Source organism: Ochlerotatus camptorhynchus, unplaced genomic scaffold, assembly GCF_037179485.1.
Source record: "Ochlerotatus camptorhynchus isolate MF236.1 unplaced genomic scaffold, CSIRO-AGI_Acam_v1.1 ptg000299l, whole genome shotgun sequence".
Taxonomy (NCBI): domain Eukaryota; kingdom Metazoa; phylum Arthropoda; class Insecta; order Diptera; family Culicidae; genus Ochlerotatus; species Ochlerotatus camptorhynchus.
This window is the reverse complement of record NW_027040787.1, coordinates 834,716-860,059: the sequence shown is the minus strand read 5'-3', so window position 1 is coordinate 860,059 and position 25,344 is coordinate 834,716. Positions and strand designations below refer to the sequence as shown.

General features: G+C 40.4%; 2 protein-coding genes across 2 annotated transcripts in view; both read left to right on the top strand.

Annotated features, from left to right (window-relative positions):
• Positions 1-578: 578 nt before the first annotated feature.
• On the top strand, positions 579-6,620 carry LOC135706967 (uncharacterized). Its single transcript, XM_065228657.1, has one exon. It carries the CDS (start codon positions 579-581, stop codon positions 6,618-6,620), a length of 6,042 nt encoding a protein of 2,013 aa, XP_065084729.1.
• A 6,865-nt stretch (positions 6,621-13,485) lies between these two features.
• Mob2 (MOB kinase activator 2) overlaps positions 13,486-25,344 on the top strand; it is a 475,874-nt gene continuing 464,015 nt past the window's right edge. The window contains exon 1 of the mRNA XM_065228651.1: positions 13,486-13,983. The gene's annotated coding sequence lies outside the window, so the exon portion shown is untranslated. The remainder of the gene's footprint in view (positions 13,984-25,344) is intronic.

Here is a 25,344-nt window from a genome sequence, read left to right as displayed (position 1 = left end):
GATCGGACAGAAGTCGTGCAGGGAGAAGTAAACAAATAGAAAAGAAAGATTGAAGTTTAGTTGAAAAGTAGATTGAAATTTAGAGCGTGTTTGTTAGAAAAGGAGTGAAATTTCGGTGCGTTTTTTTTTGAGAAGGTAAAATAATTAAACGACCGCAGTTTAATACACCAGGTTAGTTCAACATACAAAAATTGAAATACATTTAGAACAAAGAATCAAATTACAGTTTTTTACGACACAAAGAGGAGGTTAGTCGATGATAGACGAATCGACAAGATAGATTGGCAGACAGGTAAAACATGCAGAAAACGTTGGGAATAAATAATATTAATGCGCTTAATTGTGTCAGGCATAGTATCGGAAGCGAGGTTGGAAAGACAAGGAAAGTTTAGAGGAGGAAAACAAACTAAAATTGTGAGTAATACTAACACTAAAACTCATGAAAATACTGTACTAACTCGAATGAATTTCTCATAAAATTGCAGTTTGATCTACCTGCAAGAAAAGGTTGATTCAAGAACGGTTTGTTTATTCGATCCGAACAGAATCAAAAATTTTATAATCGGATTACCTTCGGAATGGCTTTTCCTCCTTCCAAGGATGAGCAATGTCTGTTTTGCTCCATGTCAGAGTCGACGTCGGAGGACGTAGATTGGGTCCAATGCGGAAAGTGTGAACATTGGGCTCATTTTTCTTGCGCGGGTGTTGACCAGGAGGTAGCGAAATCCAATTGGTATTGCCCACAGTGTGTCCCAACGAGTGTTCAGCAGTTGAAGATTCCAGACGCAGGAGGCAAGAAGCGAGGTAGCAAGAAGTCCGGCCAAAAGAGCGATGGAGGGTCTGATCAGGGAGCTGGTTCCGATGTTGATCCAGTTGAAAAGCAGTTGGAAGAGGAACAGCTCGCCAAGGAGAAGGCCTTTGCGAAGCAAATGGAAGTGCGGAAGAAGTTACTCGCTCGGCAGAAGGCGTGGAACGAAGAAAAGCTGAAGCAGGAACGGGAGATGCTTGAACTGGAATCCCAGGCCCGGCGAGAAATAGAGATGCAGCAGTTGGACTACGAGCAGAGAATGTTGCAGGCTCAACTGGCTGCGGAGCAGAAGTTTTTGAAGGAACGGGAGGCAATCCGGCTGCAGGTCAACAGCAGCATCAATAGAATTAAAGCGCTGAAGGATCAATATGGCGCTATTGGTGGATCTTCGAAGGACGGTCCGGAGCAGAAAAGGCAGCCGGAGCAGAAAGGGCAGCTGGAGTTGCAGAAACAGAAGAAGATAGCCGAAAAGCCAGCGGGTACGGATTCTCGAGGAGCGTACCCGAAAAGGGAGGACCGACATGGAATGGAGTCGGGTTCTAGAAAAACCGATAAGCAGAAGAAGATGAAGGAGGTGCCTGCTAAAGATCGGGAGGCCGAATCAAGTGATGAGGGTCAAATCCGCGACTCGTCGGAAGACCGTGCGAGCAGCGACTCGTCAGAAGATTGTGGAAGCAGCGACTCGTCGGAAGATCGTGCGAGCAGCAAGCGACCTGGCAGTGTGCGTGGTAACGGAGCTGGTGACGGGTCGGGGCGAACCGGCGGTCGAATCTCGAGGGATCAGCTGGCCGCTAGAAAAGCGATTTCGCATCACCTTCCAAAATTTCGTGGAGAACCGGAAGTTTGGCCGCTGTTTATTAGCAGCTTCGAATATACGACGGAAGCATGTGGGTTCTCAAACCTGGAGAACTTGAAGCGACTGCAGGACTGTTTGCAAGGTGACGCGCTCGAAGCAGTGAGGAGTCGGCTCGTTCTGCCGAATTCCGTTCCGAACGTGATTTGTGACCTACGGAATCTATTCGGAAGGCCGGAGAAGCTGCTGAAGTCGCTGCTGACGAAAGTGAGGAACGCTCCAGCGCCGAGAGCTGATCGACTGGAGATGTTCGTTAAATTTGGGATTACGGTGAAGCAGTTGTGCGACCATCTTGAGGCTGCGCGACTCAACGATCATCTTAATAACCCGATGCTGGTACAGGAGTTGGTTGACAAGCTACCACCGAGTTACAAACTGGATTGGGTGCGGTACAAGCGAGGAAAGGAAGATAGTCCGCTGAGGATGTTCACGGATTTCATGACTGAAATAGTATCCGACGTGTCCGAGGTGACGGAGTTTTCTACGCTGTCGGTGAACGAGCGAGCGTCGCATGGGCGAGAGAATCCTAGAAAGAAGGAGTTTGTGCATATGCACGACTCTGAGCAGAAGCAGAGCGAAGAACTACGCAGAGAGGTGGTCAGCCGTCCTTGTTGGATTTGTAGGCGGACGGATCACATGATCAAGAGCTGCGGTGAGTTCAAGCGGATGAATATCGCAGAACGGCTAAAAGAAGTGGAGAAGCAGAAACTCTGCGGAGTCTGCCTTAACAAACACGGTGGAAATCGATGCTTCTCAAAGATCCGATGTATGGTGCGGAATTGCCAAGGCAACCACCATTCGCTTTTGCATCGGGTTGAAGAATCGGTGCAATTGCAGAGAGCAAAATCAGATTGCATGGTGATTTTCCGGATGATGCCGGTGACACTTCATGTTGGTAAGCGGCAGTACGACACCGTCGCCTTCCTGGACGAAGGATCGTCTGCTACGTTGGTGGATGATGGGGTGGCCAAACGGCTGAAGGCAGAAGGGACTCTCGAGCCGCTGATAGTCACGTGGACCGGAAACATCAACCGGTATGAGAACGATTCCCGTAGTGTGGAAATGATGATGTCGGCGAAGGGATCTAAGGAAAAATTTCCGCTATTCAACACACGAACGGTGTCCGAGTTGCAGCTACCGCAACAGGATGTACGGTATCATGACGTGGTGAACCGGTATTCGCATCTTACTGGAGTGCCGGTGAAAGATTTTCCGTCCGGACTGCCGATGATTCTGGTCGGTTTGGACAACCTCCATCTTTTCGCGCCGTTGGAGTCACGGGTTGGGAAACCGAACGAACCCATCGCCGTGCGGTCGAAAATGGGATGGACAATCTATGGTTCCGAGAAGCTGAAGCCTAGCGTGAAGACTTACCTGAACCTCCATTCTGTCACACCGGTAAGCAATCAAGAGCTCCATGATTTGATGCGGGAGCAGTACGTGTTGGATGAGACGGCGATTACATCGTTTGCCGTACCAGAACCGGCGGAGGAGAAGCGGGCTCGAGAGATTCTCGAAACAACAACGAAACGAATTGGCGATCGTTTCGAGACGGGTCTGCTGTGGCGAGAAGACGTGCGGTGGTTTCCTGACAGCTATCCGATGGCCATGCGAAGAATGAAAGCACTTGAACGAAATCTAGAGAAGGATCCAGCGTTGAAACGAAATGTGTGCCAACAAATTAAGGACTATCAGCTCAAGGGATACGCACATAAGATCAGCGTAGCAGAACTTGAAACACCAAGCTCGGCGGTTTGGTATCTGCCAGTAAATGTGGTGCGAAACCCAAAGAAACCTGAAAAGGTTCGCCTGGTGTGGGACGCTGCAGCATCGGTTGGAGGAGTCTCGTTGAACTCGCAGTTGTTGAAGGGGCCGGATATGTTAGTTCCTCTTCCGAAAGTTGTCAGCTGCTTTCGGGAGGGTCCGGTTGCATTTGGAGGAGACATCCAAGAAATGTATCACCAAATGAAAATCCGAGCTGAGGACAAGCAAGCGCTCCGATTTTTGTTCGGAACAGACCCAACAGGGGCACCGCAAGTGTACGTGATGGACGTGGCCACTTTTGGCGCTACGTGCTCGCCTGCTTCAGCGCAATTTGTAAAGAATCTGAACGCGGAACAATTTGCGGAAGAATTCCCTGAGGCAGCAGCAGCGATTATAAAGAAGCACTATGTGGACGATTACTACGACAGTGTGGACACCGTCGAGGAAGCGATCCAAAGAGCCAAGGAGGTGAAACACATTCACTCGAAAGGAGGATTCCACATACGTAACTGGATGTCGAACTCGGAGAAGTTTCTAGAGGAGCTTGGGGAGCGCACCGCAAACGCAGCAATTCACTTGACCCGGGATAAAGACACGGAATACGAGCGTGTACTGGGGATCGTGTGGAATATGATCGAAGACGTCTTCTGTTTCGCAAAAGATTCGAAATTAGAGCAGCTGAAAGTCCTCCGAGGAGAAGAACGTCCGACGAAGCGAATAGTACTCAGTATCGTGATGGCGCAGTTTGATCCGGTGGGTTTCCTCGCACCAGTCACCATTCTGGGAAAAATGTTAGTACAAGACCTGTGGCGGATTGGTTGCCAGTGGGATGACATCGTGGACGACGCATCGTTCAAGAAGTGGAAACGGTGGACGAACATCCTGATGGACACTCAAGCCTTCAAACTACCACGCAGCTACTTCGGCAGTGCGCGATCAGATGAGATCGATGACGTGCAGCTGCATATCTTTGCGGATGCGAGCGAGACGGCCTACGGATGCGTGGCGTTTTTCCGAGCCGTTGTACGAGGAGATGTGATGTGCGCCATGGTGACGAGTCGAGCGAAGGTAACACCATTGAAACAGCTGTCGATTCCGCGTTTGGAGCTTATGGCAGCGGTACTCGGTGTACGACTATCACAGACAGTGCGCGAAAACCATACCTTCTCCATTAGTCGAGTGGTCTTCTGGGTAGATGCGGAGGTGGTGCTATCGTGGATTCGATCCGATCAGCGCCGCTACAAGCAGTTTGTCGGTTTCCGTATCGGAGAGATCCTGAGTTCGACGAGGATTGCAGACTGGCGGTGGGTACCGACGAGATTGAACGTGGCAGACCAGCTAACGAAGTGGGGCAAGGATCCGGAAATACATCCGAACAGCTCGTGGATAAAAGGACCGCAGTTTCTGTACAGCCGTGAGGAAGAGTGGCCGAAGAAGAATCTACCGCCAGCGAACACGACGGAGGAACTCCGGGTTCATCTCCTACTGCACGATGTGAAGGTGTCAGCGAATTTGGTAGATGCAGACCGCTTCTCGAAGTGGACGGTGTTGGTTCGGACGATGGCGTGTGTATTTCGTTTCGTGTCGAACTGCAGGCGAAAGTTCAAAGGGCTGCCTATCGAGACATTGCGGGCGACGAGCGAGCAGATGAAGGTGCAAAAGTCAACCACGATGGCGAGTATTCGCATACCGTTACAGCAGAACGAATACGAACAAGCAGAGCGGTGCCTCCTAAAATTGGCGCAGTCGGAGAGTTTCATCGATGAATTGAAGGTGCTGTCGAGAAACAAGGAGCGTTCGGTGAATCAGTGGCTGCCAATCGAGAAGTCAAGTCCTCTGTATAGGCTGACTCCCATGGTCGATGAAGATGGACTGATTCGAATGGAGGGTCGTGTGGAACGAGCAGAATTTTTACCGTTTGATCTGCGATTTCCAGTGATTCTGCCGAATGACCATCGGATTACGAGATTGATAGTCCAGCACTACCACGAGAAAAGTGGCCACGGGTACCGCCAGGCGGTGAAGAACGAACTGAGGCAGCTGTACTATATTCCACACATAGATGCAGTTGTCCGGAAGGTGTCAGCGTCCTGCGTGTGGTGTAAGGTGAATCGGTGTCGTCCTGAAGTTCCAAGGATGGCCCCGCTGCCAGTACAGCGAGTCACACCGAATCTTCGAGCCTTTAGCTACGTCGGTATCGATTACCTGGGACCATTTGATGTGACCATAGGACGCAGAACGGAGAAGAGGTGGATTGCGCTGTTTACGTGCATGGTAACACGTGCCGTGCATTTGGAGGTGGCACACGGGCTGACCACTCAGTCGTGTTTGATGGCGATATACCGGTTTATGGGTCGCCGGGGCTGGCCGATTGAATTCTTTTCGGACAACGGGACGAACTTGCGAGGAGCCAGTAATGAAGTGGTGGAGGCTGTGCACGGCATTACAGACGACTGTGCAGACCAGTTAACAAACGCGAGAACGAAGTGGACGTTTAATCCTCCCGCTGCACCTCACATGGGAGGTGTTTGGGAGCGCCTGGTCCGCTCTGTGAAGGAAGCGCTGACAGCACTCGACGATGGAAGGCGACTAACGGACGAGATCTTGCAGACAGCAATCGTTGAAGCGGAGGACATCATCAATTCCCGTCCGCTCACCTACGTGTCGCAGCAGTCCAACGAAGTAGAAGCGCTCACCCCAAATCACTTCTTGAGGGGAGCGTCACCAAACCAACCAAGTGGCACTCTTCCACCTCCCCATCCTGCCGTGGCCCTTCGAGATGCGTTCCAGCGTTCGCAGCAATTGGCCAGCGTGATGTGGGAGCGGTGGATTAAGGAGTACGTGCCGTCGTTGAACCAGAGGACGAAGTGGTTCGGTGAGACACGACCATTGCGAGCAGGAGACCTGGTGTACGTCGTGGAGGGAGCAAATAGAAAGTGTTGGATCCGCGGAGTGGTGGAAGAGCCCATCGTATCCGGTGACGGTAGGATCCGTCAAGCGTGGGTGCGTACCAGCACCGGACGATACAAGCGAGCGACAGCGAAACTGGCCGTGATGGAGTTGGTTGAGGGTAACCCTGAGCCGGACGTGACCCCTCGGACAGAGTTACGGGCCGGGGAATGTTCTGGCAACACGGACCGTTCCGCCTCGCGATCGGCCGATGAGGCGAGAAGCGGTTTGGCCGATGAGGCGTGACAAGGTGACAGGTGAAGTAGAAGTGACAGGTGAGAAAGAGATAGAAAAAATAGTTAGAAGTTGATCGGACAGAAGTCGTGCAGGGAGAAGTAAACAAATAGAAAAGAAAGATTGAAGTTTAGTTGAAAAGTAGATTGAAATTTAGAGCGTGTTTGTTAGAAAAGGAGTGAAATTTCGGTGCGTTTTTTTTTGAGAAGGTAAAATAATTAAACGACCGCAGTTTAATACACCAGGTTAGTTCAACATACAAAAATTGAAATACATTTAGAACAAAGAATCAAATTACAGTTTTTTACGACACAAAGAGGAGGTTAGTCGATGATAGACGAATCGACAAGATAGATTGGCAGACAGGTAAAACATGCAGAAAACGTTGGGAATAAATAATATTAATGCGCTTAATTGTGTCAGGCATAGTATCGGAAGCGAGGTTGGAAAGACAAGGAAAGTTTAGAGGAGGAAAACAAACTAAAATTGTGAGTAATACTAACACTAAAACTCATGAAAATACTGTACTAACTCGAATGAATTTCTCATAAAATTGCAGTTTGATCTACCTGCAAGAAAAGGTTGATTCAAGAACGGTTTGTTTATTCGATCCGAACACCTGCTATTGCAATTTTTCAGTGTACCTACCACATGGCAACACTACTACACACAAAGAAAATTCGTTGCTAAAATTAAAAAAAAAACCATGGGTGAAATTGAAAGTTTTCGTTGGTTCTTTTTGGTAGAAAGCTGTTAGTTTTCAACCAACTTTCAAATCAAAAGTTTCCCGATCATTACTTTTAAAAGTTAAAAATATCAAAATGAATTGTACAACTGTCAAATGAAAAGTTTGACAGTGTTGAAATTAAGAGCGAAGAACTTTTTATTCCAAATCAAAATTTGAGGTAAAAGTCTGGTATAGTTGAAATAACATGTGTCATTTTAATTACCAAATGAAGAAAATATTTTCAATTTAAATGTAAAAGTTTTCATTTTAAATTCTGTTGAATCACCTCCACCAGAGCACAAACTTCTAAGTCACCAAGAACTGGCAACAATAACCAGGTTTCAGGATGGAAACACTATAAAAGAACAGTTAGAAAGTAGTATTTAGGGTAAATATTGTCATTTAAGTATAAATATGTTGATTATACGTACCATAATCATTAAACGGAATGATTCCCTGTGGTCGCCATCAGTTCCTATTCGTGGCTGCTCCAGATAGACTCGGTTGTACCACCACTTTCAGTTCAGGGCAAGCAAGTGGCCAGCCGGTGGCAATGTCCCTCGATTAAGTAATGATTTTCCCCGTACTCCTGGAATCCTCTTCGTAGCCATAACCTTTCACTGGGCTGAGCGACTGTATCAAAATTCCCAGTCGCTACATCGAATGGCTTTCACCTAATGGTTTCCTCCTTCTGCTTCAACTTTTTCGACAGCATTCTATTGCTCGGCAAAGGATTCCATACTACACGAGTTTGGAAGTATGCGGACATCTTTTTCCGAGCAATAAAAGTCCGGATCGGGACACTTTTCGCGATAATAATCCCTTATCAACAAATAGTTGAAAATTTTGCCATTTTCACCACCTGCTTTTTCTAAACTCACGTTATTATTAACCTACCCAGGAATGAGTAGAAATCTCTCCACGAAGAAGGTGTTTTGACAGTTCAACAATATTCGATTTGAAAATATGCACATTTAAAACTACAAGTTAAAATCAAAACATTTACTTTTGGTTTGAAAAAAACCTTGGCGTATTAAATATTTTCATAGTTAGAACAACAAATTTTTGAATACTTTTAAATTAAAAGTACAATATTTTTACCAATACAATTTCCGTTTTTTGTGTGTACTGGATTGAACTAGCATTTTCACCAAATGTACTAGAATGTTTTGGTTCTATCTCTTTCACTCTACTCAAAACTGAAATGCATAAAAAAATGACAAAATGATACGCACTCTTTGCACACTGTCAAAGAATCATTGTACACAAAATCAACTTTGTGCAAAACCAAAACAAAAATACTATCCCATCTGGTGGATGATGGCACAAGCTTCTAAGAAAATTCTATTACAGCGAACCACATTATTTTAATTGATTTCTTCGCCAGTTAGTCGTCTGTCACTTCGTTCGTGTTAGTAGTGTTGCCATGTGGTGCAATCCAGTAGTAGTGGTGTTGCCATGTGGTGTGTGTGTGTGTGTGTACAATCTAACCCCCACTGTCCGGCAGCGTTATTATGGAAGAAAACTGCTTTTTATTACCCTTAAATTAAAGCAGGTTTAGTCCGGGAGTTAGAAGGTGTTAGCTCTATTGCAGCTCCAGTGACCCATTTCAGAATGCCTGGTAATTCACGACCACTCCGAGGTCACTTTTACTTACAATAAGCCCCGCATGTTCACTCTAACTTTATCAAAGGGTTAATGGTATCATAAACACACTTCCAGATTCAAAAAATATTATTTCCAAATCTGGCACGTATATAGTTTTGAAATTTGTTCAACTGTGTTAAATCGATTTGAAAGAACATTTATTACCAATTTTGTTTCGAATACCTCTTGATTCATCTGCTGGCAGCACTTACTGGCCCTTACCGGCGACCAACTCGTCTGCCCGCAAAAGCAACAACACCTAAATCTCAAAGCTCTCCGGACGTCCCCTCGAAAATGCAATTGAGATATGTATAAGAACAATCTTCAACTGGAACGTACTCACCAAATCAATACATCCGGGAGCACATTCCCGACGCTTATTTTTCTCTCGCATGCCCGTCGTCGTCGAACGGCAAAAAAAAGGGAACTCGGTGAGCAATTTTGTGATACGGAATTTTCACTGAACATAAACCGCGAATTTACGAATTTCACCACTCCCAACTGCAAAACACGTTCAAAAGCACTTTTGGTACACTTTCGATCAATTTCTTTCGAAAACACAAAAAAAAAGTTGCAATCGAGCCAACATCAACATCGATTGTGCCGAACTCATTCACGCATTATAAACTGAAATTAAAAATTATCACTAATTTCTGGTCCGGGAGAAAATCAAATAACGCAGATTGCGACATCTCTTCTGATGCTTGCAAACATGTTGAATCACGTTTTCTTTCGTAGTGGTGTTGCCATGTGGTACACTGAAAAAATGCAATAGCAGGTGCGTCACCAAAGTTTTCGAGCCGCTCCGTCTGTCACTTCGTTTGTGCTTTCACGCTACTCTAAACTCAAACTCTAAACTCTACTCATAAAAAAATGACAAAATGATACGCTCTTTGCACAATGTCAAAGATCATATTGCACACAAAATCAACTATGTTCAAATCAAAACAAAAATTTTAGCCCATCTGGTGGCTGATGGCACAAGCTTCTAAGAAAATTCTATTACAGCAAACCACATTATTTTAATTGATTTCTTCGCCAGTTAGTCGTCTGTCACTTCGTTTGTGGTTATACCAACAATCAATACGAAACTAACGATTTTAAATTGGCTCATTGCTTGACTAGCCTATTGGTCCCAAGCAAATCGATTAACGTATCCCATTCTAGTCAAAATTCTAGTGCTACACAATGTTTGTTTTGATTCACTATGAAAATTTGACAGATAAAATGAGGGGTTATTGGATTTTCCTATGTTTCGAGGGGTGATTCGACTAGCTTGGGACCGAAGAGAGTACCAGAGGTGAGCCAAAAAGTTGAGCACGTTTCTTAGGGACCTACTTGTCTTAGAGTTACCTCTATGGTTATACCAAGCACTTGTTCGAACATTTTTCAGGTTCTATAATTGTTTGTGTCTCCCAGAATCTCCGTTTTCGACATAAAATTTTTCACTTCTGAATGAAAGTCATTCGATACTAAAGCAAAAAATCTGGTTGTCGTTTACTGCCCATAATCGCATATCCGTCCCATATAGATAGGAAATCAAGCAAATATGCGATTATGGGCAGTTAAGTGTATCTGTCAAATTAAGACAAATCGACAGTGAGCATGCATAAGGGCGAATACGCGATGATCGATTCTCTTCATCGATTTTCTCTTTGCATTGCTACAGCTAAGCGAAACAATTTTCTAGAATTTGTTCAATGCAGAGTAGTCACAGGTTGTATTGGCTATCAAAATCAACAGCAAACGCACCGATAAACGTTAAATCTAGCGAGTTATTAACGAAAGAGAACATCGACGAAGAGAATCGATCATCGCGTATAGGCCCTTATGCATGCTCACTGTCGAAATATTTGTCTCGTGTAGAGTCAGTGTATAATGAGTCACGCCAAGAGTGAAGCCAAGTCTACCTATTGAACTGTCAAACCAGCTACCTATCGTGCAAAGTAAACAAACATTACGATGCTATGAAAGGTCCACGAAAGGTATTGCAATAAAATATAAAATATAATCGAAGAAATGATAATAAACACCCAGTGAGCATTCAATTGTCATGGGATACGTTTGGTAATGATCAGTAATGAGAATTTCTACTATTTTTGTTAAGATAATTTGACAAAATCACTGATATAATGATTTACTACAAAAACAGAGAAAAACAGTTGAACTCGCATCACGGTATTCGAAAGATTCCATTTCTTTTCACTTGGCAACAGAGGACTGCTACATCAACTTCAAATGACTTCCAGCGAGCAAAAAAAATAGCGGCTGTTGTAAATCATTATATCATTGATTTTGTCCAATCATCTCAACAAAAAGTAGTAGAAATTCTCATTAATGATCGCTACCAAACGTATCCCATGACAATTTAATGATCACTGCGTGTTTATGATCATTTCTTCGATTATATTTTAAATTTTATTGCAATACCTTTCGTGGACCTTTCATAGCATCGTAATGTTTGTTTACTTTGCACGATAGGTAGCCGGTTTGACAGTTCAATAGGTAGACTTGGCTTCACTCTTGGCGTGACTCATTATACACCGACTCTAGGTTTACCAATGTTTATACACGGTAACCAGCGTAAACACATAAATGAGTAAAAAAATACACATTTATTATATTTATATGAAGCTGTCAAAAAATGTGTAAATTTGAAGATCTTAAAATGTGTAAAAAAATACACATTTTAAGAATGTAGTACCAGTCAAAAAATGTGTATTTTTATACTCATTAATGGGTAAAAAAAACTATAAACTTTGCTATATCCTGCCTTGTTTACGCACGCCATTTATTTATATTTCAGTGAAGTACAACAGGAAAATGGAGGAACTACGGTCCAAGCTGCACAGTGCAACGATGGACATACTAGAGGGTAGGTGATTCATACGATTTTCATAGTTAAGTTTTAGAAAAAAAAATCATAAGCAATCACCGAGGCAATCACCCATATTCTTGTTTTCGTTCGAACCGTATTTTCCATAAAAAAAAGGTTTTTGAACACCACTGTGTTGAGTACTTGGCACTGATGAAGTCTGCAAGTACACAGAAAAAAAATTTGTTGAATATTACATCCAAACTGCTGCAACCAGGTCAATCCATCGGTTGTGTAATATAACGTTGTACGATGTACATCGATTTTGCGAACAAAATTACATCCTTTGATGTAATATTGTATCTGCTTTTTGCTATTACATCATTATTTTATACATCAGCTTGAATTACATTGATCGACATTACGTTTTTTTGCTGTGTAGTAGACGAAATACGCGTATCTGTCAAAAGATAAGCAATTTTAACGGAATTTAAAGGAAATAAACCAACCCACTCAAAGCTCTTCATACCTCTTGTTGTTCAGCGTTCAGCATACGATGCACTTGGTGTTGACGGCACCGTCCAAAAAATTGTCTCTTATAGAAAACATTGACAGTTTCTTATGGAATTTTTTGGTGGAGTAAAAGGATAGTACCATAGAGGTAACTCTAAGACTAGAAGGTCCCGAAATAACGTGCTCAACTTTTTGGCTCAGCTCTGGTACTCTCTTCGGTCCCAAGCTAATCGATTCACCCCTCGAAACATAGGAAATACCAATAACCCCTCATTTTATCTGTCAAACTTTCATAGCTAATCAAAACAAACTTTGCGTTGTACTAGAATTTTGACTAGAATGGGATACGTTAACCGTTTGCTTGGGACCAATAGGCTAGTCAAGTAGTGAGCCAATTTAAAATCGTTAGTTTCGTATTGATTGTTGATAGTACGAAGTCCGCCTTGTTTCACGCACAGTCTAACGTTTGCTTATGGATTTTACCATAGGAGTAAAGGCCCAAGCGCAATGACAGCGGAAGTGGAACAGCAGCGGCAATGGAAAAGCCCGATCTGAGTAAGCCTACTTGTCGGATTGAAAACTAGTTAGAACCAAATCGACATCGATTAGGCTTCTTGGTGTAATTTGTGACAACTGTCAAACTTTCCGTTTCCGTCCACATTGCGTTTGGGCCTTAAAGAGCTACAGAGTCGCCGTCAACGCCAATTCATCTCAGTGTAGGGATACAAAAAGTGGTTAAATTTTAAGCTATGATGACTATATTAATGTTTCCGTGTACTTGGGGATCAATAACGTTAGCATCTGTCATAAAAATATCGTTTTGTTCCTTGCATGAATGTGTACGTGCATTATTTTCAGTTTTTGAAGAGAAATCGGCACAACAAACAACGCACACACTCGCTATTGGCGACTGCGAAGCTTCTGTAACTCTTTACTCCTCTCGGGAAATCAAATAAACAAACGCCAGTCTGTGGGTGAAACTGGTGGCTTATTTCTTTTTCGGTCACTCCTACGAAAAATCTCATAAGGAAGTGTCAGTGGTGCTTGAAATGCCATGTCCGCCATGTTTCGTAACGCAAATTCTTGACTGTGTGCGAGCGAAATTACAACCGCATGACTTTGCATCAAACACACGACAAAAGAAGTTATGCGTGAGGTGAGTGAGCGAAATCCTTCCTATTCGTTCTCGCGGTGATAGTTTTGTCGTGCGTACGTCTTGGCTGAAATTCGCAGTGAAAATTGGTCCCAAATTGACCACTCCGGAAGGCTTCCGACCCGGTACGATTTAGCTTCCGTTGGTAAGTTGAATGTTGTGCGAAAGTGAACATGAAAATTTGCTACTGATAAAGGAAGCGGAATATCGAATCTCGCAACTTCAACCGTGATGACAGCAGATTGATCGTTTTTTATGCTCGTGTTTTATGCTCATTGTGTGAAGGAGAGAAGGAGAGGGGAACAACACACTGCTGTCTGGTGTGAGTGGAAGCGTTTTCTGTTTTGACTTTTGATGTTGCTATTATCGTCAGTACGAGGAAGTGTCAATTTTTTTCTGGAGTAATCATTGTGCAAAAGAAGGGAAGATCAATCTGTTTTCGAAATTTCCAATATTTTGGACGTGTTTTGCTGGAACCTGCGGTCGTAATTGCGACTAATAGGGTCTGAAATCCACCCAGGTAAGTTGCTATAGTTTAAATTTTGATTAAAACAATGCTTTAAGCTGGGATTGCTCGTTGGTGCAAAGAACAGACGTAGTGTAAATTGTACCGTTTTGAAACATATTTTTTTTTATTTGGAAACATTGAAGTTTAATAAATAATAACGTTAAATTCATTTTCTTTGAACAACATTTTAAGACTTATTACGAGGTTAAAATTCATTCTCGTTATTTATTCCCTCAGGCGAATAGAATTCTCTATAGTCACGGTGTCTGACGATGAGAAAGAAAAGATACATACAGAGAACACTATGGTGCGAATCGATTCAGAGTAAATATGATGAATCGTTGTAATTTTGCTCTTGTATAGAAGAAGTATTAGATATTAAGCTCTGCACGAATCGAATCAGCAGATTATCTTGCGACTACATATCAGGACAATATATATGTAGGTACATATATTTTGAACAGTTGAACGTTATTTAACCGATTTTGTTTAATAAATCCCTGTCAGAAAACTATATGAACTGTTGGCAACTCAATTTCATGGATATAAACTACCTGTTACTAAATTTTCAAGCCTTGAGGTCTTTTTTTTCTTGCTAAAGAATAGATGTTTATATTTTTCTTGTTTACTTGAATATTGTTATATTGCGTATTGCGTACATTTTAAGTGTGGAAACGCTAATAAAAGTGCGGTTTTATGTTAAATCGTTTTGATCTCTTCCTTGGCTCATCACGAAAAAAGTGTTAGAAGATCTGGGGTAGTCGTTAACATTCATATCTCTTACGCCAAAGTCACGAGTTCAAATCTCACCCCGGACAAGTCACCAATGGCACAAGAGTGTTTAAGTAACAACAACTTAAAAGAACACTATTAGTAGATTCCGATTCAGCACGTTGCAGTTTCATGTTTAAACCTGATCTTGACATGTTTACCATAGGGATCCCTAGTAACAATGTTGGTTTTCTGAGGCTTCTGTAGACCATGGTTAAGGCTTGTAGAATGCTTTAAAACCACAAAAAATTTAAAATGTTACTGTAGTCAAAATACGTATGTATCCGTCATGGATTAAAAATACTGAGCAAAAATGAACGGAAAATAATAACCTTTTTTGCTCTCAATAGTGCACCATTTGTGCAAGATCTGAAAAGAAGTTTTTTATGTCTGTGTAGTGGTAAACTTTGCATAATTCTTTGTTATGCTACACGGCCAATCATACCTACTCAGCGACTGAGAATAATTGACTCAGAGAATTTCCTTTCCATACGAAATTTACTCAGATTTGGAAGAAACTGCAGTTACTCATAAGCTATGAGTAACTACAGTTTCTTCCCAATCTGAGTAAATTTCGTATGGAAAGAAAATTCTCTGAGTCAATTATTCTCAGTCGCTGAGTTGGTATGATTGGCCGTGTAAATTCGGCCATTTTGGATCTTGTAAAAATGCCAAAATGACGTCTTTAGCATTTTTCAAAAACTTGTAGCACTGACTTGTGATCGAAATGACGTCTGAGACAAAGTTGTAGAGATTTTTTTTTTGTTTTTCTCAGAAAAATAACAAAACACGTTTTCAGTAATTCAAGTAAAAATTGAAAAAAAATGTTAAAAATCAAAATATCTTGATATTGCCCGTGTTTCGGCCAACCAATAAGCATTCAACCTGAAACGAATTAAAATGATTAATTTCTTAATACTAAAAAATCTATCTAGAATTAGTCTTACTACCAAGCGACTGCAGCAGCAGAAAATTAGATTTGTTTTGATTCTGCTGAGTTGACAGCAACAATATATGCTCCACAATAGTAGTAGTAGTTTAGTATTAGTAAAATAAGATGAATATCGACTGAGTTACATGGGTTAACAATGAGTTCACACTCGGTCAAACACTCAAAACTTGCATGCAAGTTATTAGAAAAGGAAAGAAGACAAGTTTAGATGTGTGCATTAAATTGGCAGTTGAAGAAGAGCACATGTAAATGGATTATAATTGTGCTTAAATTAGGGGACAGATGAAGGTTGAAAAACAACTTAAATTTGTACAATAGCTTAAAAAGCCACAAAGGCTTCCATATGAACCCTTGAGGAGAGAAATGATATAAAAACGGACCAGGATTGCAATATAAGATCAGTTTACAAACTATCTCCAAAAGTGAAATACACTGGAGTCGCTTTTTACGCGGGTGATACGTCCCGCGTAAAAAAAAACCGCGTAAAAAAAAACCGCGTAAAAAAAAACCGCGTAAATTCCGGAATCCGCGTAAAAAAAAACCGCGTGAATTCCGAAATCCGCGTAAAAAAAACCGAGTAAAAAAAGACCGTGTAAGAAAAAACCGCGTAAAAAGCGATATACCGCGTAAATTCTGAAAACCGCGTAAAAAAAACCAAAATCCGCGTAAAAAAAAACCGCGTAAATTCCGGAATCCGCGTAAAAAAAAACCGCGTAAATTCCGGAATCCGCGTAAAAAAAAACCGCGTAAAAAAACCGTGTAAAAAAAAACCGCGTAAAAAGCGACTCCAGTGTATATCTTTCAAACCGTCAATCAACGCGTTATTTCTTAACATCGAACCATAATCCAGTACCAGTGAACCATTACCGTAGTCTACTGAGTTGTATTCAAGTCAGTGTACCGACGTTGCAAGGTGAACATAAAAAGTTAACCTTTACCGCCCAGAGACCTAAAATTATACGTTGCAAGGTTACTGCGATAACAGCCCGATTTTTTAAATTTAATTTAAAAAAAATAAGAAAACTGCTTATTAGGTAACTTGAAACAAAAATCAAAATTATGGACACTTAAAAATTGACAAAAAATTGTAAAACAAGAACTTTTGGTGAAATTTTTAAACATTTTGTTAAAAGGTTTTTTCACGTAATTTATGCTCATAAAACAATGTTTGGGGCATTGTAAATCATTTTCTGTGAAAACATTATTGGCCATTGAACCAGGAAAACCGGAAGAACCTGGAGTCAACCGGGAAATAACCGCGAATTTGATTGGAACTAATGGTACATACCCTTTTTGCGAAGACTAAATACCAAGAAGACTGGCAACACTTTCATTATCTGATACCATCGCTTTGAGACAGCCACAATTGCATCATATGTCGCTCAAAGGTAAATGCTTCGAGCGAATTTGATAGCAAAGATTACAACCTCAGAAGAAATGTGTATGTATTTGCTCATTTTTCTATGCGTTGCTTCCACCTTCGTCCAAGTGCAGCGCTACTGTATCTGTCCCTTGGATTCTGGCAAAGTTGCCGGCTTTACTCCCCTTCCGATGAAAGGCGTGATCAGAGATTTTATACCTCAGAAAATCACGGTGGCGCCGGACTGGGATTGAATCCAGGTCTTTTAATTATGTCTCTTAAGATTTTCAATCCAGCGCCATAATCTTTGAACGTTTTTTTAAGACCAGGGGCCTCATTGAGAAGGTCGAAACGAAACATCTACGAAAAGCTGACGGCATGCCAGTCCCTTGGTTCTGAGGAATTTTAGATTTCATGCAAAGCCTGAGATAGTTTTGAGTAAAATTTCAAGAAAACCCTGAATTGAATTCAAAGTAAATTTTTAGGAAAATTCGTCGGATAATCAGGGGAGCAGATTTCCTATGAACTTCAGTGAAAAATTCTAAAGACATAAGGATATATTCATGAAGTTTGTGGGAGAAAACGAATCCGGAGTCCTTGGACATTTTTGGAGTATACTTAGGAAGTGAAGGGGATGCTAAAAAGAGGTTTGCAATTAAAATATGATAGGAGATCGTCAAAGAAATTCGGAAATGGAGTGAGTAGAATTCCAAGCGAAGGAGTGAAATTTAAAAGGAAATCTACTGTCTTACTGAGGAGAATTTCCAAGGAAAATTTAAAGAAAATTGTATTCGGAAGATAGTTTCAACAAAATGTTGAGGAATATTTCAATAGAATTGAGAAAAGTATTCTAAGCATATGCTGGTGATATTTTCAGAGAATTGGGAGAAGCGTTCCAAGTGAAATACTACAATAATTTCATGAGAATTTCGGGAGAATACAAAGCGAATGGTGAGGAGAACTCCAAGTGAGGTTTTATGAGGAATTTCCGTTGAATATGGAATGGACTATTCTGAGGACTTAAAAACTACTTCAAAGTTCCCAAAATTTTCCTGAAGTTAATGAAACTCCTTTGAAGTTATTTTGTAGTTTAAGAAACAAGCCTGATGCTCATAATACTTCTCATCAAAAATTTAAACTTCTATCATTCTGGACTGCTCAACCTCAGCGGCCTTTTTTCCGACATCGAGCCATATGTGCAGCGCCCTGAGTCGTCTTTCCAGTCTTTCTTTAACTTTCACTTGATAATTGCCCAATACTTTTCGATTGGGCGGAATTGCGGGCAGCTAGGTGATTTGATATCCTTGTCGACGAATTCCCGGCTGTAGTGGCAACTTGCCAAATCTGGCCAGCACTTCACTGAACTTTTGTGAGCCTTAATGAAAGGTAGTATACATTTCTCCGGGCACTCTTGCTTATACAGCGTCGAGTCCATCGTTTTGTTGGTGACGAAAAGCTTGGTTTTGAGTCCGCAACTGCAAATTTCTTGCCAGATCATCAGTTTCCGGGCAAATTCATCAACTTTTTCGCGATATTTCGAATTTACCTCATCGGGTTTTCGACGTGGGTGTGCAGGATCAATTTTCCTTTCTTGTATTCCATCTAGTAAAACTTTTTTTTAATACTGCGCGTATCGAGATAAAACTTTCACCACTGAAGCACGTGTACTTCGTTGTCATTCCAAATCCGTCCTCTAGAGGCGCTGCTGTATAATAAATAAAGTATCCGAATTCTAAAGAGCCACCCACATTAGATCCGGAGCTGACGCGTTGCGGCAAAGTGACAGCAAACGGATCTAATGTGGGTGGCCAAACTTGGTGAACTTCTGAACTTATGTGAAGACCTCAGTAATTTCAACAATAATCAAAGTTCTCTGACAATCTGGGAGCTTCTTAAAATTTCCCGTTAGTTTTCTGAAACTAAAGGGTGTCCGCAGTTAAATTGCATCACTTTCAAAAAGCTGTAACACATTGGCCTTTGGGTCAATTTTAATTAAATTTTGGGTGAGATGTTTACATCTTGGTAAAGTTAAAAAAAAATAGTTAGAATTGACATGACCTGATGGATGGCAGATAAGAATAGTCATGACCTGATGGATGTTAAAGTATGAAAAAATAAGTTAGAATTTCCATGACCTGATGGATGAAATTCCCCCAAGAGGAGGGTAGAGGAAAGTCCCCCGAGAGATGAAATTCCCCAAAATGGGTAGATATAATGCCCCCTTTCTCAATTAAGGAGAGTAGGAGAGTGGAAGAATGTAGTAGATAGGGCTAGACACACTGTTTCTCGTGTCATAAAACGTTTTGGAGAACGTTTAACTGCCGATCGGAAGCACGTGAATGCAAAAAAGTGTTCCGTACTGCTTTGAAGATCACAAGCGAGTGGTTGCTGCCTACAAATGCAAATCCAACTATTCCGTTCGGGATGTCGCAAAAAAAACTGCACCTGACAAAAAGTTTCGTGCAAAAAGCCAAGAAACGAGCAGGACTACGTTCATTCAAGGTTCAGAAAGCACCAAAGCGCAATGAACGACATAATAGGAGAGCTAGAACGCAGGCACGTAAGCTGTACACACATATGTGGACAAAACCACACTGCTGTATCGTGGACGATGAAACATACGTAAAAGCGGACTTCAAACATATTCCGGGAAAGACAAGTTCGATGTTTCAGAGTCCCTCAGGAAAAGCAAGTGCCGAAGTTACCGAAGAAATTTATGATTTTGCAGGTGATTTGTTCGTACGGAAAACGGAGCAAGCCTTTCGTAACAACTACAACCGTAAATGTGCCAAGTCTACATGGCTGTCTACAGTCAGTGTCTGCAGAATCGATTGCTTCCGTTTCTCAAATAACACAACGTTCCCGGATCTAGCCTCTTGTAACAGCTCCAAGAACGTTTTGGAGTGGTACAAGACGAATGGGGTCAATTTCGTGCCAAAGGATCTCAATCCCCCAAACACACTGGAGTTGCGGCCGATCGAAAGATACTGGGCTATAGTAAAGCACGAACTTCGTAAGCATCCTAAAGTTGTCACTACGGATCAGAAAATGTTGAAACCATGGTTGAAAGCATAACAAAATGTCGATTCAACCGTTGTACAAGCTTATACAGTGTATCCCAAAATTAAAAGTACAGATGTCCTTAAATTTTTGGAAAAAAAACAGCATAATTTAAAGAGATACGTTTCTGAATTTCTGGCTGCTATATTATTGGTACAGTGTTGGGCTTATTTGGTTGCGTTTATTAAAAGTAAGAGCTATTTGAGAAAATAGCTCTTTTCTTGAAAAACCTTAATATCTTGAAATATAATGAACTAAACTTTTTGAAATTTTGCTCATTTTTAGTCTTAATAAAGATCATTCATATTTCTTTTTTTTTAAATTCTTTATTTAAGAGATTTTTAGCCTTAGGCTAGTTCATCTCTAAATTCATTCATTCATATTCCTCTAATTTTACTAAAATTCGTCCACTAGGTAAAAAGTTGAAAATCGTGCGTTTTACTGAAATGAATCTAACTTCATACAGGACAGGTTATTCCAATAAAGTCCAAAACTAAAACGATAAATCATTAAACATTTGTTATATGTCTATTCAGAATGTTTAAAAAAAATGTTCCACTAGGATGTACGCTCAATTTTGCGATACACTGTATATAGTATTACATTCCCTGAATATTTCATAACAATCTGTTGAGAGACTTATTTTTGGCGAGTACTTCTTAGTGATGCAATTTAACTGTGGACACCCTTTAATAGAACTAAACTCCCCCTGAAATTCCCCCTATTTTTGGAGCTTACTAAATTTCTTTGAAATGCTTCCACTAATTGACACTAATTTATAACTTCTTTAACGGTCTAGACTTTCCTGATGTTATTAAAACTGCCCAAAAGATTTCTGAATTTTCTTAAAGTTCTCTAGACTGCCTGAATTTATGTGTATTTTTAATAAGAACCCGCAATTTCACTGCAATTAATGGAATTGTCTTGAAGCTTCCACAATTTTCCTTAAGTTTTATAGACTTTACAAACGCTCCCGGAACTTTGTGTTAAATTACTTATTTTCCCTGAACTTATCTGGACATCCCTGAAGTTTCCTATGCTTACCTGAAGTTATCTGAATTTGTTTCATGTTCAGGAAAATTTTCTGATACATATTTATAATTCCCTAAAGTTTCTGAAATTTTCGGATCAATCATACAATTCTCGGAATATCCCATAATTCAACGGAACTCGTTGTTCGTTGCTGGACATTTTCTTAAGTTAATTGGATTGTTCTGAAGTTAGCTGGTCGTCCTCGAAGTATTCGGAACTTACTTCGGAATTAAACTATCTAAAAATATCTAAATTTCTTAGAAGTTCTCTGGGTTTTCTTGAAGATAGGAGCTTCGTTAATGTTCTCCAATCAACTTAATTTTCACAATTTTTTTAAATTTCCATGATATAGGGGAAAAATGTCGGCCTAAATGCCCCTAATTTGAGCCCATGCATAAATTCAGCAATGGACTTAATTTTGAATAGCGACCAAAAATATCCATTAGTACCGTCCCAATGACGCGTTCATCTAGATAAAATGGATAAATAGCAGATTTTTAGCGATGGGCCCAATCTTAGATCCACATTAGAGCCATTTCCCCTAACATCCTTGAAATACTCTCAAATTTTCCGGATGTTCATATAATTTTTATTGCATTGTAGAAATTCTCTCGTAGCTTTGCTGAAGTTTCCGGAATTTCCCTTTAAACTTCCCTGAAATTCTCTGGCCTTCGGTGAAGTTCCTGAAATATTTCCGAAGTTTTCTTAAATTCTCTGAAGGTTTCTGTTCTTCCCTGACATTCTCGGAACATCTTAGGGGTAGTCGATTTTTTTTTCCAGCACATTATGGAACTATACTGAAGTTTTATATACTCACGTTTATAGATCCTTAAGCTACTCCAAAAGTCTGAACTAATGTTACGGGACCTGCCCTTAAGATCTCTGAAATCCCCAAAGATCTCTAGATCTAGCTTTTCTGAGGTACAAGGAACTTCTTAAAAGTTTCCCCAATTTTCCTCAAGTTCTATATATTTTTGAAGTTCTCTTGACACCGATGTAGTTCTATGAAATTCTAGGAGCTTCTAAAGAGTCCTTGCAGTTTTTCGGAAGCTAATAGAACCGCTTTGAGGTTCTTAAAGCTTCCAGTAAGCTCCCCATATTTTCAGGATGTAAACTTATCTTATGTTCCCGCATTCTGTTCATGAAGCAGACATTCTGAGCATCTCATTTAATTCATTAAAACTTCCTAAGTTCTTACAATTAATGTGAAGTCAATGGGACTTCACTGAAGATCTATAATTTTTCATAAAGTTAATTTCAAACTTAAAATAAATCACTCATAACTTTTTCCTTAATTCTGGCACTTTGAAAAGTTTCAATATCTTGAACTTGTGCATGGTATACGAAACGTCAAGACATTGAATATTTTGAGATCCTAGGCTTATTAAATTTAAGTAAGTGTTAAACTTCAACATTTAATGGATTTGATTGTAAAACTGATTGTCATGAATTAAAAACGTTTGCGTTAATTGCTGTTGTTGTTATTTTACAAAAAAAAATCGCATGTTTGTATCGCTTTTCTTCTCTTATTATAAACCTGGAAATTATCCGTTACAGTTCTAGAAAAAACTGGAAAACTCAAATACAATTATTTAGCCTAATGAGTAGATACCCTGTAGATATATATAGAAACACGATTATATGTCAAAAAGTTCTCAACACCTTCAAATTGTTCCTAAATTAGAACAAAATGTAGGTATCGATTGGACTATGAGATCCTACACACTGCAAGAAGAATGGTTAATCTTGAAATAAATTCACGCTAAAAATGACTAATGACTGGACCGAGGGGCACGCAATACAAAGAACCGGTGCGTTGAAGTTAAAATGCAATTAAAAGTACTTAAAGTAATTAATGCGTTTTGAAGAAGTACTGACGGTAATTAAAATTATCGATCCGTAATTAATGTAATTAAAAATGTAATTAATGTACTGTAATTACGAAATTTCAACTGTAATTAATGGAGTTAAAAAGTAGTTAATGTTCTACACATTGTGTAATTAATGTAATTAAATCAGTAGTCAATGGAATTAATTTAATTACAGCCGTTGCCTGCGTTGGAGTTAAAGGTTATTGCGTGCCCCTAGGACTGGACCTTTTAGTAAATGGCTTGACAAAAGTGAGCAAGTCACTAAAAGGTTATGCATTACTAATTCACGGGGACTTAATGGGGCTTCACGGATTCATATAGTGGGTCGGGACATCGTGCAGAACCTTTTTGGGCCTATTGAGCATTCAGGGTCTGGACTGCTGGATAGTTTGGAGATCTTGAGGTGTTTTCGACGTACGATTACGTCTTTCAGCAATATATTGGGGGTGCAATTAAAAAAAAAATCGGCCGCGTTACGAAAAGTGATCAGGTTTTGATCACATATAACTCTTTTAATAGCGGATGGATTTAATTCTAAACAAGCCAATCGATTGGAAATTTAAAATGAACACTTTATTAATTTTCAATAGGTCACTATTGAAAATAACACAAATGTCCAACTGGTGCAATGGTGATCAAAATTATCTTGCAAAAAAGCGCTTTCCCTAACACAGATTTCAAAATCGAATTCCGTCCGGTCTCACTGAACTGTGAAAGGAGGAAGAAGCCGCACCGCTATTGATCGCAAAATTTGGTTGATTTTTACCCAACACCATAAATTTGTAAAAGAGTATTTTTTTTTGACATTTGTTTAAGGTCATCAATCGGATGTCAGTTCCCATATCAAGATATAGCTGGAATTAGGGCGTAACAGCTTTTGTAAACAATGACTTCTTTCGATGATGTCATGGAAGTCAAGGCTCGCGTACGCAAATCAACATCACCATCAGGTAGGGTAAGACTTCCCCTACCCGACGGTAATGTTGGGTTGCGTGGGCGTGCCTTGAATTCCTTAAAATCATCGAGAGAAGTCATTGTTAACAAAAGCTGTTACGCCTAATTCCAGCTCTATCTAGATACGTTTAAATCTAACATACCATGTACTTTAAAGCAACATTGGGGTGCAATTTCAAAAACCAAAGTCGGTCGTGGTATGAAAGTGGTCTGATTTGGTCCAGAGATGTTGAATTTTAATTCTTAATGCGCCAATCGATAGGATTTTTTTCTACGAATCTATTTAAATTAAGACTTTACCAGTTTTCAAAATGTTACTGTTGAAAATTGCACGAATGTGTAACTGCTGCTAAGATAATTAAAATTATCACCGATTGCCTGCGAAACACGATTTCCCTAACCCAGATTTCAAATTTGAATTCCATCCGGTCTCACCAAACGGTGTTTATTCGGTGGTGTTCTTCAGTACACAACGAAAGACTGCCTGCAAGCAGTGAGCTGCAGCCCACATGAGCATCCATAGAAGGAGGAAGAAGCCGCACCGCTATTGATCGGAATCAGTAGCTCTTCGTGAGATCTATGTCAAGCGCGTCATACTAAAGAGTATAAACAGAGAGAACCCCGCTCAAATTTCTATGCCTACACAAAACACAAGCTCCTGCTGCAGTTAACAAATAAGATTTATTATATAAGACCACGTAGTCCTACGTCAACATTGTGTACAATCGTATAGGACTGTCCCTTGTAGTTTTTTTTTTTGATTTGTTTAAACCCAGCATTATATAATTTTCTAAGAATCAAATCTTAAAAATCTAAGCATCAGAATTAAAATTTTTCCCCAAACCTTGAATCTTGATCCTATTTGTGTCGAGGATCTCAAAATTTTTATGGAACAATTGAATTCTCTTATAATTTCCTCCATAATTATCTTGAAAATCTTCTGCAAACCACTTAGAATTCACTTTTCAATGCTCTTCATATTATTAATAATTGTAGCAATTTCCCGAAGAATACTCCTGAAAAATTCACTAGGAGTTTTCCTCAGCATGCAATTAGTAATCTTCTTAAGTTACCGTCGAATTACCATAGGAACACCTTTCTAGCTCTGCTCAGAACTCTCATTAATTCTTTGATATGCTCCTCATAACTCGAACTTCCTTTAGAACTTTCTAAAAAATTACCGGAATATCCTTGAAATACTCCTTAGAATTCATTAGAAATTTTCCTCAAAATTTTGTTGAAACTATCCTCGAAAATCATAATTCAATTCCCAATTCCCCAAACTGTTTTGAAATACTCCGTATTATAGTTCTTAAAAATGAACACCTCAATTTAAATTTATTATATGTTGATTCGTTCTATGCACCATTTTT